General features: G+C 46.2%; 1 protein-coding gene across 1 annotated transcript in view; it reads left to right on the forward strand.

Moving 5' to 3' along the window:
• Window positions 1-953: 953 nt before the first annotated feature.
• The window catches only part of PDCL2 (phosducin like 2), a 922229-nt gene continuing 904200 nt past the window's right edge, over window positions 954-18982 (forward strand). Inside the window, exon 1 of the mRNA XM_069630331.1 lies at window positions 954-1108. Coding sequence (XP_069486432.1) covers window positions 1103-1108 — 6 coding nt within the window. The 5' untranslated portion in view covers window positions 954-1102. The remainder of the gene's footprint in view (window positions 1109-18982) is intronic.

Genomic DNA, 18982 nt, shown 5'->3' on the forward strand with positions numbered 1-18982 from the left:
GACGATCAGAGGGAAGGGGTTCCCCAGCGACCCGTGACGCCAGACCTTAGAGAGTGAGGAATAGACCTTGTTGACTCATTGAAGAAATGGGTTGATCATTCTACACTCCAGTTCATGTTAAAGCCATAAGGGGAAACTGTTTAATTGGGGGTGTGGGTCATGTTGACATTCAGGTTCCGGGGCACAGGGTGGAATGAGAGGCAGAGAGGTTGAAGTGACAGGGTGCGGGGCGTGAGCACGGGAGTACTTTCTCGATCTTGTAGAACTAAAGGCGGCGGCTCAGTCTTTATTTATGTGGTGCAGCGAGGCGTGAATCCCCAGACGGTTGTCCCTAGGGGAAGAGGTCACCCTTTTACAACTTTATGAATAAGAAATGATCCGGTGAAGTCGAAAACCGTAAGTCTTAAGTGCTTCACGATGAAGCCTCCATTGGTTTACACTGAGAAAGTGCCCATTCCATCATGGCCTCTGAATTTGCCATAGCCAAACACATTCAAGCTCTGTTATGTGTATCCCCTCCTCATATCCATCATTATTCTATCTACGCTCTCATATCAATAGTTTCCACACACTATTTGCAACACCTCTCAGCCAACAGAAAAATAAAAAATAAACTATTATAAGAACTAAAGGTACGTATTTTATTTCCCTTTATGTTTTCATAAATATGACCATTTAATAATGTATCCGTTTGTGAACCTAATCATGTAATAGTTTAAATATTATAACAGCAAAGTGATTTGTCACAAAGGTAAGGTAAATAACATGTTTTCCATCGTATAACTTGTTTTTAAAAATATGAACTACTACATACGTCTAAAGAGCAAAGTAAAATAGTGGAAATTAAATGATCAAAAGGACATGCAATTATAATTTCGTCGATTTAATCATGATTTTGAAAGTCTGTAGTGGTTGCGTGCCTCTCTGGCACGAGAGACCATGCAAGAGTTGGAAGGAAGTCACGTGCCATCAACCGTCAAAGGCTGCAGCAGGAAAATCGTCAGCCCAATAAAAAAAAACATACCTGGTATACAGGACTCCTAAACAAAACTAAACCTGGACAGTGCTTGTTTGGGGCGCCAGTCTTTGCGCAGAGAGCGACATGCAGGTAAGGTATACAGTTCGGCCTCGTATTTCTGTGTTCCCACCCATCACCGGAAGTAGTGCGGGCCGAAGAACATGGATGTACGTTGCTTGGGTCTTGCGCGTCCCTGGCATATATCATATCTGCGGACTATAGGGACGAAGGCAATTCCCTCGTACTTGTGATAACCCTTTCTATATAGAAGTCGGTGTTAGCTGTTCCTGGACGTAAATGCCATTCACGCTAGGTACCACCCGGTATAAACTAACTCCTCGTCCCCGTCCAGCGTCCTGCAGTAAAGTCCATTAACACCGTGGAATGTATGCAAACATTGCACGCTTCTCGCCCCACTTCAGGCGCGAAAAATGTATCATTTCGTGATTTTCTCGTGTTTTGTAAATATGTGTTGGTCACGTTGACAGTCTACATGTAGGGTGAGGGGCGGGGTGAAGTGGAGAGGGAAGTGACGTGTGCTACAGATCAAGAATGCAAAGCAAAGTAAGTGGACTAAATGAGATAGCCACGCCCAACTTTGGCCAACTCCAGAAGGACTTTTACATTAACCGGGTGTCCACGTTTCCAGTAAGTGTATGTGTGATATTCGCATGGTTGCATTTTATGTATGGTTGACAGTTAAATTAGACCTGCCTACATTTGAAAATCAAAAATCCTTAAACTTGTCACGCGATGCCACGCCCAAGGGTGTTTATGACTGTTCAAATGTGCTTAAGACTTCACCTATTTGCCCCGCCCACGTGTAAACAAATAAATAAAACAAGCTTCACGCACCAGATGTATGATCTATATATATCATTCCCTTGTTGGTGAGGATAATGTGAACTATCATCGATTCCTTTCTCATTATGGCTTCAGGCTACCAACATTCATTCCCCATTGCCAGATATACAACAGCTAGCAAATGAGCAAATTAATGTCTACAAATGTTCCCAGTGTGGCTTATTGCATTATTTAAAACAAAACATACCACTTATACATCCATATATAACTAAAAACATCTGCTGCCTGACCATTATCTAAATCTTGTGCGATTCCTGCTGCCGCCCCCAAAATATTCTTTCAGGGCAATTAAACTTAATGGGAAGTTCTCACCAAAGCGCCACTTGCACATACATTTCCCAATCAAAGGAATCTCATATGATATGGCATTTATAACACGCCTATCCACAAGTGTTTCAAGGTGTGATGAGGCAAGGGAGGAGGAACTGAGGAAAGACAAAGACAGCGATCTTACTAAACCAGCTGACATTGAGATCGCGCAAGTGCAGGGGAAGGGGGGAAAGGGTAAGTGCGGGGGTTAGGGGGAGGGGGCAGTGCAATACATGGGTACAACAGTAAAGAATAAATAAAAACAGCAGGTAAAAGTGCAGCCAGCTAGTGGAAAATGCAGGAGTACGTACATACATCAAGTGTTAAGAGCTTTTGGGGACTGTAGGGATACAGAAACAGCCCCCAAGTGCAGGGGTTACCCGGGAGGTAGTGCAGGAGTGCAGCTGGTGGGGGAAGGGACCTGGGCCCGAGATCAGAGGGTAGCCAGGTGACCAGTGCAGTTTCAGTCAGGAGTACAGCAGGGGAGAGGTGGAGAGAAAGCAGAGGCAAAGAGGAAGGTCTTGAGGTACTTCCAGAACTGGAGATGGTTCTCCTCAAGTTTCAGGGAGGCTGTTCCAGAGGGAGGCCCCAGCCGAAGAAAGAGATCTACCACCAACTCGTTGCTTGGCGAAGCGACTGACCCTGAGAGAGTTGGAGGCAGATGAGCCAAGAGCTTGAGAAGGAAGATATTTAGGAAGAGAGAGTTGGACATATTGAGGCCCCAGAAGACCCTCTGGACAATGCAGAGGGTTTTGAACTCAATCCTCGCAGCCACTGGGAGCCAGTGCAGAGATTCTAGTCCTGGAGAGATACGATCCCTGGGCTTGAGGCCAAGGAGAAGTCTCACAGTCCTGTTCTGGATGAGTTGCCGAGGACGGACAGTAGAAGCAGGTCAATTTAGAAAGAGGCTGTTGCAGTAGTTCAGCCTAGAGAGAACCAGACCCTGGGCTTGAGGCCAAGGAGAAGTCTCACAGTCCTGTTCTGGATGAGTTGCCGAGGACGGACAGTAGAAGCAGGTCAATTTAGAAAGAGGCTGTTGCAGTAGTTCAGCCTAGAGAGAACCAGAGCTCTGGAGACGGTGTGCTTCTGGGGGAAGGAGAGGAAATGAAGAATACCTCTGAGGAGGTGCAGCTGGTAGTGTGACTTCTTAGAGACGTCAAAGATGTGGGGAGAGAAGGAGAGAGTGGAGTCGAAGATGACCTGGAGGTTTTTAGCCTCATAGGTGGGAGAAGGAAGAGGGCCAAGAGAGGCCGCACAGAGGGCAACGGGAAAGGAGGGAGCAAGTGTGCCGATGAGGAGACTCTCTCATGTCAACTTTGAAAGGTTGCCCTCTGTGAGGCAACTAGTATAAGCCTTTTAGTGCAGAGTATTTGGTGTGTGAAAGAGTATTTTGAGAACCTCTATCTAATGGGAAGCACAGGAAGGCTTGAGAGACCTACAAATTACAATTCTCTTTGAAGGTGAATTCAGTATTATTTCCAAATCTATTTAAACTGAGATTTTCATCCCAAAACGCAATGCACGATTACCATCTTCAACTCAGCAAACAGATCTAGACCTAAATCTGGTGTTTGGCAAAGGAGAAACCAAAGAGATAGTCAGCAGTGATGAGTGTTTCATGCCTCAAACACTTTCCTTTTAAATCCACAGGTGTTCAACCACTGCTTTTGTTTCCAGATCCTCTGTCCTGCATGCTCTGCCATAAAGGGCTGCTGTGAGCTCTTGCAATGTTAATTTTAAAAACAATTATTTAAACTGGGATTTTATACATGCACACTGACACACCATTTCTTATATCAATAGCCAGAAGTAAGTGCACATTTTGCACCCTGTTCCCAAATACACAGAGTAAATACGTTTGTACATTACCTTCACCTCTAACTTTCATTGTTATGTGGATGACAAGCTGCTCTTGCTCATGTTACCCTCAGCCTCTTCCTCGCTCATTCCTCACTGTCCGCAATTCAGTCTTGGTGTGCTGCAAATGATCTCTGCCTCAATGCCAGTAAAACAGAGATCATCTTCATTGGGTCCCCTGCTCCTGCTTCCCCACTCTCACTCTGGCCGGCCACCCTTGGGCCTGCGCCCTCACCTGCTAGTGATGCAAAAAACCTGGGGGTCATCTTCGACTCCACTCTCCTTCTCTTCTCACATCTCGGACATCTTCAAAAAGTCCCACTACCAGCTGCACCTCAGAGGTATTCTACCTTTTCTCACTTTCCCCCAGAGGCTCACTGTCTCCAGAGCCCTGGTTCTCTCTAGGCTGGACTACTGTAACAGCCTCTTTCTCACTCTTCCTACTTCCACCCTCCGTTCTCTACAGCTTATCCAGAACAGAACTGCATGGTTTATTCTTGGCCTCAAGCCCAGGGACCGCATCTCTCTGGGGCTGAAATCCCTCCAATGGCTCCCTGTGGCTGCAAAGATCAAGTTCAAGTCCCTCTGCATAGTCCACAAGGCTATCTGGGGCCAGGGGCTCCACTATCTACGACATTTTCTTCCTAAATAATCTCCTTCCAGAGCCCTATGCTCGGCCTCCTCCAACTCTCTGCGAGTGAGCTGTTTATTTCCTCTGCCGGCGCCTCCCTCTGGAACAGTCTCCCTGCCTCCCTCTGTCTTGAGCCAGACCCCCTTAAATTCTGGAAACTCCTCAATAGCTTCCTCTTTCTCTCCCCTGCTAACCTCCTCTTTCTCTCCTGTTTCCCTCCGCCTTCCCTTTCCTAACTCTGCTCAGTTTGTTGACTGGTTGCCTGGTGCACCTCCACAGCCTCACAGGTCCCAGGCTCCCACGCCACTGTTTGCACTTGCCTACGGGCCGCTGCACTATTCTCAGCACTTCTGCTCTATCCGTCGATGAGGTAACTTCTCTACACTTAACGCAGGGCCCTGCCGGACTGGGCACACTTGCTCATCCCTCATCCCCCTACCTCCCACTTCCATCCGCGCACTTGCATGATTATATGTCCCTTCCCCCGCATCCTCTCCCTTCTTGTCATACACTTACTTGCACTAGTAGAAATGCTGTCAGGCCTACCATGCTAGTTATTATATTTTGTTAGATCATTCAGAAACTTTAAGGCCTAAGAATGACTATTGTATCCCCTTACTCCCTTCCCGCTTTGAAGCACTTCACCTGTGTATAAGCGCTGTACAAATAAACAATAGATAAATATATACATTTGTATGGCATCAGGTGGCGTAGGGAGTCAAATCTAGCTCCTGATAGCTGTCATTCTAAAGCCAACTGGGCTCTCCTTGGCCATAACAAGTACATAAATATTTCCTAGCTGCACCAATTGTGTACCCTGCTACAAATCTGGCATTTATCTTGGCTTTCTGGAATACAGCAGAGTGCATTACAATATGTGAGTGTCACGTTAGAGGTGTGGCAATTGGGAATGGCGGACAACACCTTGTACTTTTGCCTTGTGCCCCTCAATCATTCTCTGGACCTCTAGAAATGAGACACATACTAAGAAAGACCAACTAGCCAGGGCTTAACTTCTGTCAGGAGACTGAGGCTGACCCTGAAGAATCATTCTGCTGACAATTATTTGGTGTAGGGCCTGCAGAAATTGGCTCCTGGGACCACTGTGCCACCATATTTAAATGGAAACGCCCTCCATTGGGCATACTCCCAGGCAGGTTATTATCAATGCTTTGAAGGCTGGGTGGAGATTACCTGGCAACATTGTAAAGGTGTTTCAGATGTGCCACACGTTCATCTTGTATATGTTTGACACTTCCATATGTGCAATGACTTTTTGTGACAAATCATTGGTGTGAGAATTTGAGTGACACATGGAGGGGCTTAGACGGAAAAAGCCTAATGTCTACAAATGAACCCACTGTGGATGATGGCAGAGAGGAGGTATTTTATGGGTATAGGGGCTAGGTAGGAGAGCAGGGAGATTGCCAGATAGTAGGTAAGGGCTATGAAAGATTGCTGATAAACTACAGGTATCTTGAGTGAGACCAATACATGTAGCTATATTATTGAATGCTCTGGAACCTTTCCTTTGTGTGACATTTTCCCTGGCTTGCTGTAATGCGACAGAGTGCATACAAGTGTATGCAGCTCTAGATGTGTGAGACTTGGAAAGTATGAAGTCTCGAACGCTCCCCACGGATGCAACTAGACCGCATATTTGGTGGTGGTAATGGTGCATGTCCAGCTGCATTGTACCAACATCCCTTGATGATTATTTTAAACTTTCAGGCACCTTATCAATGCGATCGTGTGGGTGCCATCCCCTTGCTTTAGTGCCATACAGCACAGTCTACCGGTGTGCTTTATTTGCATGGGAGAACCTTTACTGTGCACCACGTGTAAAGCAAACGTCCTAAGTGTTATTAAGTGCATAGACTGGCCTACGCTGGTGACATTGTCCATATATTCTTTCTGTATCATGGCATTTTCTACTGTGCATCAAGGGTAAAGCAAACATGATACGTTTTATTATGTGGCTTGAGTGGGCAACATTTGTGGCACTAATCTGTATATACTTTCTTACTCTACTCAAGGTAAAGCAAATATAAGGCTTATTTTGCTCAGAATGAAGGCTCAGTTGAAAATGTTGGAACAGTGGTGGGCGCATGTAAGCATCCAACTAAGATGGCTGCATAAAGGGAAAGCTCAATGAAAGGCCCTCTTATCCTTTATCAATATTGTGGAGCTGAATTAAATATAAGAATTAATTAATAGCAACCAGTTGCATTGATATCATCTACCCACGTACATGGGGCTTAAATGCCGACAGCATGCTGTGAAAGCACAACAATAACAGTGAGGCCCTCCAGAGACCAAGCAAGCTACTCACGCGCTGGCTAATTGAACTCACTCCTGACAACTGGTGACAGAGCCCATTGGTGAGATCTAGTGGGTACCCCATAATATCGCTGAGGCCAGTGGAGAAACAGGTGCAGCAGAAGATTCTGAGCAATCTGACCTCTCACGGTGCGCTGACAGTGGTGACTGCATGTAGTATCCCCATGTGACCTGAGCAGGAGAGAGGACTGAGGAATAGGCTCCATAGCGACAGAGAGATCTTACCTGCACATAGCCCCAGGGGAGAAGTACCGCTGGTGATTAGCGCCACCTGTAGCATTGGGGCCCTCACCTAGCGGGGCAGCAGGCAGACCATCTGCCCGTGGCTCCCTGTCAGAGTGTCACAATGTACACAGCGAGGGCAATCCGGTGGCAACTGGTTGTGCTCCTGAGCTGCAGGAGTACTGAGCATTGCCCGGAAGGTGATAGCTGGGTTTCCCTGCTTTCAGCTGTGGATTTAACACTGCTGCTGCGGATAGATGGTTTGCTGTTTGAGGTGTATTTTCTCTAGTGCCTCCCACGTGCTGAAAGTTATGTGCTCTGAGATTCCTGATCAGGCGCTATGGTAGCTACATACCAAGTGAGTCTTGTTCTTTACACTAAGATTGAGCGCCCATCATGACGAGTAAATCCAGTGCTTCTAAAAAAATAAGGCAAACTGGATTCATATACGAAAAATCATACAACCCCACCAAATTGTTCCATGCTGAACACTCTGCATCAGAAGTTTCGACCACTCAGGTTCTGTCACCAGAGATTATGCAAATAATGCTGCAGCTCCAACAAAGTGTACATGGGATTGACCAGATGATTGAAAATTTAGCATCCACAGTTGAAAGGAGAAATGTTAAGATTGAACAACTTGGCACTACAATGGCAACTCGGAGCATAGAGGGTGAACCTTCTACTTTAAAGGGCAGCAAATAAAGCCAAAAACGAACATTTAGAAAGTAGATCCAGGCGTAACAACATACGGATAATCCACTAGCTCCGGTCCATTCAGTCCGGATCGGAGTCAGGACCATTCCTGGAAAAGATGCTACTGGAGCTTCTCGGTCACCCCATATTCCCTAGTCCCTTTAAAATAGAATGTGCACATAGATTATTGGTTCTGTGTCATGAACCTGGATTGCCACCTCGCCCTATTATTACACACGTGTTCATCTATAGAGACGGCGACCTTAGCCTTAAGAATGCTGGAGACAAGGGATACCTACAATTCCAATCATCCAAGATCATGATTTTTCCAGACTACAGCCCGACCGTACAGTCTATGAGAAAAAGGTTTGATGAGGTTCAGCAGATAATCTGTGAATGTAACATACAATATGATTGCTGTTCCCAGCTAGGCTGAAGATCATACAGAATAACAAGACCAATTTCTTCACAACCTCTGTGGATGCCATGCAGTTTATAACTGCCAATATCAAAACATCCAGTTACTGCAGCGGACAGGTACTATATTCTTATATCATTATATATTGGCTGAATTGCGTGACCCGCGCTACTACTGCTACACCTTGCACCAGATCATACAATGACAGCCAAACATATCGCTTATGGTAGGCCTGGGCCTGCTTACGAGTCACCCTATGGCAGATGTGCCTGAAATCCTGCCTGGGAAATTGGGGCCATGTCAAATACTGGGAATTGCCCTGGCTATCAGGGTTGTGCATAGTGAGGGTAGTGGGTGGATGGTGAAGATTCAATATTGCAGGACGGACAGAAATCGAGGGGGTAAAAACTCCTGCTCATCCACATCCTGCAGGCTATTAACTGAGTATTCGCTGATTATTACATTAAGGCATTCTCTACCAAAACCACATTTGCCACTTCTAGGATGGACCCCTATATTGAGTGAGCCAAGTTGCTCTAACTTGATGAGTTGCGGAGGGCCCCGTTGAATATGCTCATGTCCCTGGGGGAGATCTTGACTGCAATTTCTCAGTTCCGGCAAAGCTCCTAACTTAGACTTGTTGCCTGCTGAGTTCTTCAACATATTTGGTGGCATATTAGCGCGTCGGTTACTGCAGGCGTATCAGGAGGCTCTTCAACAATTCATAACACTGCTTACTTCACAAGAGATGCTCGCAGTTGTTTTGTCTAAACCTAACCAAGATGGACTAAGTTGTAAATTCCACCCACCCCTCTCAATGGGTAACCTAGACAATAAGAATTTTGCCAAAATATTAGCCAAGCACCCTTTTCCCCGGCTTCCATCAATGATTCTACTTGACCAATGCAGATTTGTCCCGGGGTGGTGTACTATCTCCAACATTTGTAAGCTTTTATTGTATTATCCTTAACCCCAAAATAAATGCATTAACCAGATTAGTTGATGCTGAGAAAGCTTTTGATTCTTTGGAGTAGGCTTTTATGTTTTGTGGCAACAAGGAATGACGAGATTGACCAAGAGGTGCAATGGTGAATAAACCTACCTGTCCTTAACTTTTATGGGATTTCCCTGCCTAAACTAAAGAAACTCAGTGCTAGTCAGGAAGCCTGTGTAGGTCCAAAATCACTAGCACGTGTCCATACCTTGCTCCCCCTCCCGAGCACCCTTATCTCCAGCACTTCTCCTCACTGCACTTGCATGTCCGAATGTCACAAGGCCTAGTAGGACTTGGAATGTATATTATTGCTTTCTTTTGCCTTTATTGTTTACTCCCCTGTTCCCTCCCCACTTTGCCTTGTGGAGCATGGAAACACCATTTTCTTGTATAGGCGCCTAACAAATGCTCAGTAAATAAATTGTATGAGAATGGCTGTGATGAATTATTGCAAACATTTATTTTGTCTGACCTTAGCTCCCACCCTAAAAATATCTGGGCAGCATTTACAGCTTATTTACGTAATTCCTTAATCTAAATTGCACCATCTGGACAAGACATGTATGATGATTGTGATGTGTAGTACCTTGCAACCTTACTTACTGACCTGTGTTTTTTTTTTTAAATGCAACTTCACCATATATGCATCATACGTTGTTTGGGCTCCTTCTCATGTTTCTGGTAAATTGTCAACTATTATTATTGTGTCTTGTTTGAAAGATCAATATAAAGATAGTTGAAAAAGGAAAATGTTGCAACAGTATTGGAGGCTTTTAAGGTCTCAATAAGCGGAACTTGTATAGCCACCACCTGTAGAAGAAGAGCGGTACACCTTAAAGCATTACAAAAAACGGAAGGTAACAAAGATGAGATTGAAGTGGAGATAGTAATTGGGAACCTCTGAGGTGCCACACGCATTACGGAGCTTAAGATACAACAAGAAACTCTGGGTCATCTTTGACGATGCTAACTACACAAATGGAACCCATGGGGAAGGGGATAATGCTTGGCGGCTACTGGCATGGTTCTTAAAAATAGCGGCAACACATATGATTGTCAAGCAGGTCTTAAGCGAATATGGCTCCAAAGCCACTATGCAGAATACAATAAATAAACAGTTCTACAAATATTATGAAACATTATACTTCAGCAGGGAAATATGTAACGTATATGAAGAAACCGAGAAACTTGAGCAGGCTGGTCTGGCTAGACTGGCTGAGGCTACTTGGACTAACCTGGAGGAAGCTATATAGGAGTGTGAAATATATAAACTATTTGCCTAAAGGGTGGGAAGACACTAGGAAGCGACAACCTCCTGGCTGAATTCTACAAAACGTATGCAGAGATTTTATCCATGAAACTTAAGCAACCTACGACTGTGCCCTGCAACTTGGTATCCTTCCAGAGTCCATGAGAAAAGCAATGATAGTTGTTGTTTTGTTAAAGCTAGTCAAAGACCCCAAGTGTTGCGATGTGTATCGCACAATCTCATTACTAAACCTAGACATAAAAATCCTGGCAAAAATAATTGCCCCAATGCTGTTGAAAACACCCAGACTAATGCAACTTAATTTGCGCAGACAATGTAGTTCGGGACCTGTTATCTAACATAGCTCTTATGTAGAAGGTATCTTATGTTACTCTGCTTTCATACTGCGCCAAATCACTACCATAGTAGTTTCTGAGCACGTCATCCTTGTCAGTGATGTATTGCGACCCCGCCCGGTTACTCCAGAATTTAATCTGCTTGAGAAATAGTGATTAAGAATTTTTGGGGAGACATGAGGATTAAAAATACATGGGGGAACAATTGAACATCTTCCGGGTTAGTGGGATTCAAGGGTAAACTTAGTGATATGCTTCTGGATCGGGGAATCTGCTGGGAATTAGTCTTTTTGGGTATACACATTTTCCACTCATTAGATAAAACATTTCAACACAATAGTGGCAGGTCACTCAGTGGTATAGGAGATGCCATATATTTTTGGCAAACACTGCCACTCTCACAGGTAGAATACTGATTTTCCATACTAGCGTTATCGAAAGTCAAGATGCTATTAAAGGCACAAAGGCAAAGGATTATGCTCTTCTTTCTTTACTTCAAATTCGAGCAGCATTATAACAACCATCAATATACAAACATCAACACAATAAAATAATTCATTTGTAAACTTGGTGGTTTTAATATTGAGGGATTAGTCTCTATCGCACCAGCATTTTACAGGGCATTCTCTATGGTTATTATTATCCAAGTCTAAATTGAAATGGCTAGAGCTCCTAGAAAGAAAACATCTGAGATCTATTCTTGGTGTCCCCTTTGCTGTTGCGGTGGAAGCCTCGAGAGTTGAACTTGGTCTCCCCTCTCTGAGGTCCATTTGACATATACAGCGTTACAAATTCATATTGTCTCTGTACGCTGTGTCTACTCCTCATGATAGCCCACTGGGCTCCATTGCTAAGCAGTTTTTATTAACGCACACCTGCATATTTCTGCATGAAATGCGCACCACCTTCTTCCACCATTTTGATAATTTGGGATTACAGGTGGCGGATTTGTTTACTGCTGAGCACTTATTGAAGAAGAGAACTACTATTTGGAACACTGATAATCGTCTTTGTATTTGACTAAACCTGGCAGTATTTAGTTAAAACGATGTATTGTTTATCTGAGATCAAATATTCTTCGTACTAGAGAATACTTGAGTAGTTGCAATGGGTCTCTGTATGAAGACAGAACTTGTCGACTATGTTATGGTGCTATCGAAACTTCCCGTAACATTCTAACAAGTTGTCCGATTTTATCTGCAGCCTATATATACTAAGGGATATTCCTCCATTTGTATTTTATCAAATTTATATAGCCCTTAAGTGCTTTACATGAGAACAAGCAAAAATACAACAAGCATAAGATGGCAATTGAATTACAACTCAAAAACAGTATAAGGAACAATTTACAGTAGTTCTGAGTGAGGAGGGAGTAGGGAGGGGCAGAGGTGTGCGAGGGAATGGTAGCTATTAGTGGAGGTAAGAGCAGAAGTAAGAGGGAAGGCAAGAAGGTGTGAGGAAGAAGAGAGGAAAGAGTAAGACTAGATGAGAGCAGGGGTGGGGAAGAAGGAGGTAGAGAGGATGAAGAGGGTAAGGAAGAGCAGAAGTAGGAGGGGAGGAATGAGGGGGTGGGAGAAGAAGAGGAAGCAAAGGGTGTTAGGGAGGGGAGTGAAAAAGATAAGATTTTACAGAAGAGCAAAAGGAAGGGTAGGAGGGAGAAGAGCAAATGTGGCGGGGGAGGCGGTTCCAGTGGAAAGGAGCGAGGAGTTGGAAAGAGCGGAAGCGGGAGGGGGAGCAGGGTCGTGGAGGAGGAGAGAGTAGGAAAAGATTAGCAGAGCGGAGAGAACGAGAAGGGGTATAGAAAGTAAGAAGGGAAGAGAGGTGGGGTAAGGCAAGACTATAGAGGGATTTGAAAACAAGACAGAGGAACTTGAATTTGAGCAGGGAGTGAAAAGAGAGCCAACTTAGAGAGGTGTGAGAAGAGGAGATGGAATCAAGAGGTGGGAGAAGGCAGAGGGAGCAGATGGCAGAGTGGTTGACAGATTTGAGTGGGGAGAGATGAGAGGAGGGGAGTCCAAAGAGGAACAGTAGAAGAGTCTGGAGAAGATGAGGGAGATGATTAAGAGTTTAATAGCGTGAAAGGTAAGGAGGGGTTGAATTTTACGAATGTTGTAGAGGTGAAAACGACAAGACTTGGCAGTAAGAGAAATGTGGTGAGATAGAGAGAAGTGAGGGTCAATATGAAGACCAAGGTTACGGGCATGGGGAGAGAAGGAGAGCTGGGAGGGGGAAAGAGAATGGAAGGGGGAGGGGAGGGAGGAGGAAGAGTGTTGGCATGGAAGAAAAGGAATTCAGTTTTTTCAGCATTAAGATGAAGGAAGTGAGAGGACATCCAGGATTTAATAGCAGAAAGGCAAGAAGAGAGTTTATTGTGAATGTCGGGAGCGAAGGAGGAGAAGGAGAGGAGAAGCTGGGTTTCATCAGCGTAGAAATGGTGCGAGATACCAAAAGAGGAGATGATAGGAGCTAAGAAGGAAGTATAAAGTGAGAAAAGAAAGGGGCCAAGGGCATAACCTTGGGGAACTCTGTGGTTGAGAGGATATGTGGGAGAGGTGAAGCCCCCCCAGTAGACAGAAAAGGTGCAGTTAGAGAAATAAGTGGAGGGCCAGTTGAGAACAGTGTCCTTGAAGCCAAATGAGGAGAGGGAATTGAGGAGAAGAGGATGGTCCAAAAGCAGCGGAAAGGTCAAGGAGAATAAGAATGGAGGAGTGTTTTGAGTAGCGTGCAGAGAGGAGAGAGTTAAGAACAGAGATGTGGGCAGTTTCAGTGGAGTGCAGAGGGCGGAAACCGGATTGGGTAGAGGGAAGGAGGCAGTGGTTAGAGATGAAGGAAGAGAGTTGAGAATAGACAATGCATTCGAGAAGTTTGGAGAGGAAGGGTAGGAGAGAGATGGGTGATAATTGGAAGCAAGATGGGGATTAGCAGTTGGGTCTTTTGAGAATAGGGATGATAGTTGCGTGTTTAAAAGGAGTAGGAAAAGTGGAAGTTGAGAGGCAGACTTTGAAGAAGGAGGTGAGATGGGGTATAAGGAGGGGGTAGATTTTAGGGATGGGGTAGGAATGAGGTCAGCGGGAGAAGCAGTAGGATGAGTGTTGGTTAGAAGGAGGGTAGCATCAGAATTAGTGACAGGAGAGAAAGAGGACATAGAAGAAGGAGGAGGAGGAAGAGAGTAGGAGGGGGGAGGAGAGGATTGTTTGACGGAGATTGAGGACTTTGTTAGAAAAGGAGGAGGCTAGATCAGTAGCAGAGAGAGGAGAGGTGATGGAAGGATCAGGATAGATGGAAGATGGAGAGAGAAGTTGGGCTAAAGTTTGAAAAATGCAGCGTGGGTGGGAAGATTGAGACTGGAGAAGGTCCGAGAAGTAGGTGCGTTTAGCGGAGTTGAGGCAGGAGTCATAGAGGATACGATAGGAGAAGTATGCAGATTGGTTAGAGGGGGTGGGGTGTTTGAGCCATTGACGTTCAAGGCGCCTAAGGAGGCGGCGCATGGAGGAGAGGTGAGATGAAAGCCAAGGTTGAGCAGGCCGGCGAGAGGGGCAAGATGAGGAGAGGGGGTAGAGAAGATTGAGAGTAGAAGAGAGAGAGGAAGTTAAAATGGAGGAGGCATCAGAGGCAGAGAGAGAGGAGAAGTGGAAGAGGGGGGGAGGGAAGAGGAGAGGGATGCAAGAAATAGAGAGGGGTTAAAGCTTTGTAGGTCACGCCGGAAGGAGGTGGAGGATGGAGGGGGAGGAGGAGAAGGGGAGGGAGGGGAGAGGGAAAATTAAAGTAAAGAGTGATCAGATAGGTAGGTGGGAAGGGAGGATACAGGGGAGGCGATGAATGAGGAGGTAAAGATGAGATCAATAGTAGAGCCAGATTGGTGAGTAGGAGGGGAGGGGAGGGGAGAGAGGAGGTAGGAGTCAAGGATGGAGAAGAGAGGAGAGGAGGGAGGGTTAGAAGAGAGATGGAGATTAAAATCGCCAAGTACAAGTAGAGGAGTGGGGCTGGGGGAAATGAGACTGAGGAGATGGTCAATATCCTCATAAAAGGGGCCGACTGGGCCAGGGGGGCGGTAGATGATTAGGAATGAGATAGCATGATGAGAATTAAAGATTTTGAACATGAATTCAAAGGAAGAGAAAGTAGGTGGAGAAGTATGAGAGGGAAAAGAGGTGAAATGTGGCCGAAAGAGAAGGCCTAGACCACCTCTGCGGCCAGAAGAACGGGGGACATGTTCAAAGGAGGAAGAGGAGGAATGAGGGAGGCAGGTACAGAGGTGTTGTGAGGAGGGATCCAGTGATACAGAGAAATTGAAGGTTAAGGCGTAGGAAAAGGTCAAGAACAGCTGTGGTTTTGTCACAGATCGACCTGGCGTTCCAGAGGGCGACGTCCAAGTTTTTGGAGGTGTTAGTGAGATGAGGATAGATGAGGTTGCGGCATTAGAGAGAGGAGATAGCCATTAGGAGAATGCAGAGTAATTTGAGGGGGGGAAAGGGCAGGAGAGAGGGGGGAGGGAAAGGGAGTGGGGCGGTAATGAGAAAGGGAAGGAAGCATAACAGGGAGAATGATAGGAAGTTGGTCAATGGGTCGAGAAGAAGCTAATGGGAGTATGCTTGAGAAGGAGAGTAGTAGGTGTGGGGAGGACATGGGGCTCAGGAAGGAGGGATTGGTAGGGGCCCGGCTCAGCAAGGAGTTGCATTCAGGGGAAATAGGACAGAGGTGGAGGGAATACGCTATGGAGAGGGCCGATGGAGGGAGAACCCGGGCACTGTAGGTGATGAGGCACTAGTTGGGCGGCGCAAGCAGCCCCAAAGACCAGTAGGTGGAGGTGGAAGGCTTTGGTGGCAGGTCTCAGGACGAGGGTGGCAGTAGGAGGCAGTGCAGACCTGGAGGGTAGTAGCAGCAGCAGGCTGCTACTACCATCTTGACTCCTATGGAATTCATCCAATCAAATCAATTTTGGAATGACATCTTTTGTGCTAATTCTACGGCTGTAACCACTTCACCGTTTTATATTCGGAAAGAGGCGTTACGTCTGTTTATATAGTATTGTCACACTGTATTTAATTGTAAATAACATGATTTTTAGTCACAGCTTAAAATGTTGCGCCTTGGTATTGATCATTTTATTGTCTGCATAGTCTTTTATGTGTAATCTGAACTAGTTACGATACAATACTTTTCACTTTTGCGTTGTATAATTCATCTGTTGCTATGTAAAATGTGCTAAAGATATTGATGTTTAACCAATTAAAAAAAAATATATATACATTTCCCAAGAAATAGTCCTTTTTAGTAGTCCACTTTTGAAATGTTATGACTTGGAACATGTGATATCTTGAACCAATCCCTTTTCTGTGAGTCCATAACCTTCTCTTCCTTCCTTTGTCCATGGTACTCCGGTCGCACAAATGCCCCCTGGTTGTGAAGAAACCGGCGCAATCTAACATGGACTGTCCTGGCAATCCAGCTAACTGAACGTCCTCTCCCTGTGAAAACGCCCGAACTAACTTTTCAGCAATACAACCCGCCTCCTACCTTACATTGCCTACCGGGCATGGAAGCTACCGGGCATGGAAGCTACCCTTGCCTGAGTGCCAGCCAACAGGCACCTGGTTGGTATCTGAAGACCTCTTCTGGATCTGCGGCAGCAAAGCATACAAGCAGCTTCCTCAGCCATGGAGTGGCAGCTACGACCTAGGACAAATGGTGCCCGCCATTAGGGTCACCGAGATCCAAAATGCACGTGACCTCCAACAAGCCTGTGACATAGTGAACACCTACACGCCTTTAAAGGACGCACAGCACTATGGGACCACATTAGTGCCACAGATGGGTGTAATGAGAGTAGGATGGGCTGTCTATCTGGAGGTAAACAATTCGGGAGGTTGTGGCGAATGAGACTGCTGTGTCACTGGAGACATTGGCCACAGAGCAGAGGGAGTTGAGAAAGCTGGCTATCCAAAATCATATGGTCCTCGACATGATATTGGCTTCCCATGGCAGAGTGTGTGCACTTGTTGGGTCAGAGTGTTGTGTATTTGCACCATACTCCGCTGATGACCTCTTTGACCATGCCCCTCACATCACCTCCCTTGGGGCCACCCCCAAGGACACATCCAAAGACTTTATAGAAGGAATAAAAGACTGGTTCAGCTCCTTCTCGGGAAAGCTGCTTTCATATATCTTGTATGCTGTTGGTTGGTTGCACTAATTGGTATCTGCAAACTACTGTGGCGCCTCATATCAAACCGTTGTCAAAGCCCTGGACCCTACTGACCATGGCTCATATCCTCCTCACATCTTGGAATCCAGACTGCCTAAACCAAGGACTTTACAGACTCTCCCGGATCGAGGTGTGACGCTGGGCCCCATCCTAGTTGATGTGGCCACTTTCGGGGCCAGAGTGGGCTGTGGAAATTTCTGTGTGTGACTTTCGTAGTTCCCAAAAGTATTTCCCACCTTGCACTGCATATGATTGTATATTCACTCCACTGTTTATGCTAGCTGCTTACATTTTGTACTTTAATAATCCCTATAGTTTATTGTTTCTGGCACACTGGACATTGCTCCCTTCCCCCACCCTAGGCAACCAGCTTACAGCCAGTAACAGAGGGTCACATTCCTCCCAAAGGCCTGGCCAACTCCTTGTCGAAAAACCTGCTCTGCTCCCTGGAGCCAGAAACCAGCTCCAGTGTAATCTGCCACTTAGGGCTGAATCTTTACTCCCTTTTCCTAAGACCCTCCACCAATACCCAGTGTCAGTTGGCCTGCGTTTTAAACTGATCAGTCCACTTGTTGTATCCATCATGGGTTGGGGCTCTGGAAAGCCACTTGTCCCCACCCAACAATTAGCTTGCCCTTTGGTCCCAAATGTCCTGCACTGTATAATTTCATCTCCCCATGCCCCACAATTAACATCCCCTTTGGGCTCAAACTGGCAACTCCCTGACCCCAGAATCACACAGAATACCTGAAAGTGTGTGTTCTGTCCTGCATCCTGTCTGCCCTAGAAACCAAACAAAGCATGTCTCTGAACAACCAAACAACCCAATTGCCTGGTCTCCCTTTCCCTAGAGACCACACACATGGTAACCACATGTTCTGTTCCTGGGTGGGAGCGACAGCCTTATATAAGACCTGTGGAGAGAGACAGGGGGCATTATTCTCTTTTTGGCTGCTGGCGGTGTGTGCTGGCTGTGGGAGTTGAGGGCAGAGAGGCCTCCTATCTAAGGTACCATTGTCCCCAGTCTACCCTTCATCTTCTCCCTCTTCCCCAAACTCTTATATTTCTCCTCTCTGCCCTGCTTCCCCTCAGTCTGTGTTTCTCCCTGTGACTCTGTGTCCCCCTGTCTGTGTCTGTAGCCCTGTCTGTGTCTGTGCCCCTGTGTCTCTGTGTCTGTGTCTCTGTATCTGTCCCCTGTCTGTGTCTCTGTATCTGTCCCATGTCTGTGTCTCTGTGTCTGTGTATCTGTCCCCTTGTCTCTCCAGGGTCTCTACCCCTGTGCCCTTGTCTCAGCCTGTGTCTCTGTATCTGTCTTCATGTGCCCATGTCTGTCCCTGTTGTCTCTCTCTGTGCTTCTCTGCGCCTGTCACTCTTTCTCTCCCCCCCCAGTATCTCTACCAACCCCCTCTCCACTCCCACTCCAGCCCTTTCCTTTCTCCCTTGGTGCTCACCCTGCATCCAAGGGTACTCCGCAGGCCCCGGGTTCCATGCCAGTGGGTGTGCCTAGCTAGTACAGTGTGTCTAATCTATGCTGCTGGCAATGAGTTTACTCTTCTTCCTGTAATCAATCTGTTCCTGGTTTCTACAAAGACGTTGGTGCCTTCATTGTGTTCCCACTTTTCAGTGCAGCCTGCCTATTGTTGCCAGAGGGGGGACCCAGTCCATCTGCGTACACAGCGCACCCCAACCAGGTCTGTTTACTCCCTGGTCCAAAACTGTGGCTCTGACTGAGGTCTCCCACATGGCATCCCCCATTTTGGCCTGCCTACCACTTCCACACTATCCTCGTAAGTCTTCAGACAGCAAACCGGACATAGGTTGGG

The sequence above is a fragment of the Ambystoma mexicanum genome, chromosome 6q (assembly GCF_040938575.1).
Source record: "Ambystoma mexicanum isolate Mex_15411 chromosome 6q, UKY_AmexF1_1, whole genome shotgun sequence".
NCBI lineage: Eukaryota > Metazoa > Chordata > Amphibia > Caudata > Ambystomatidae > Ambystoma > Ambystoma mexicanum.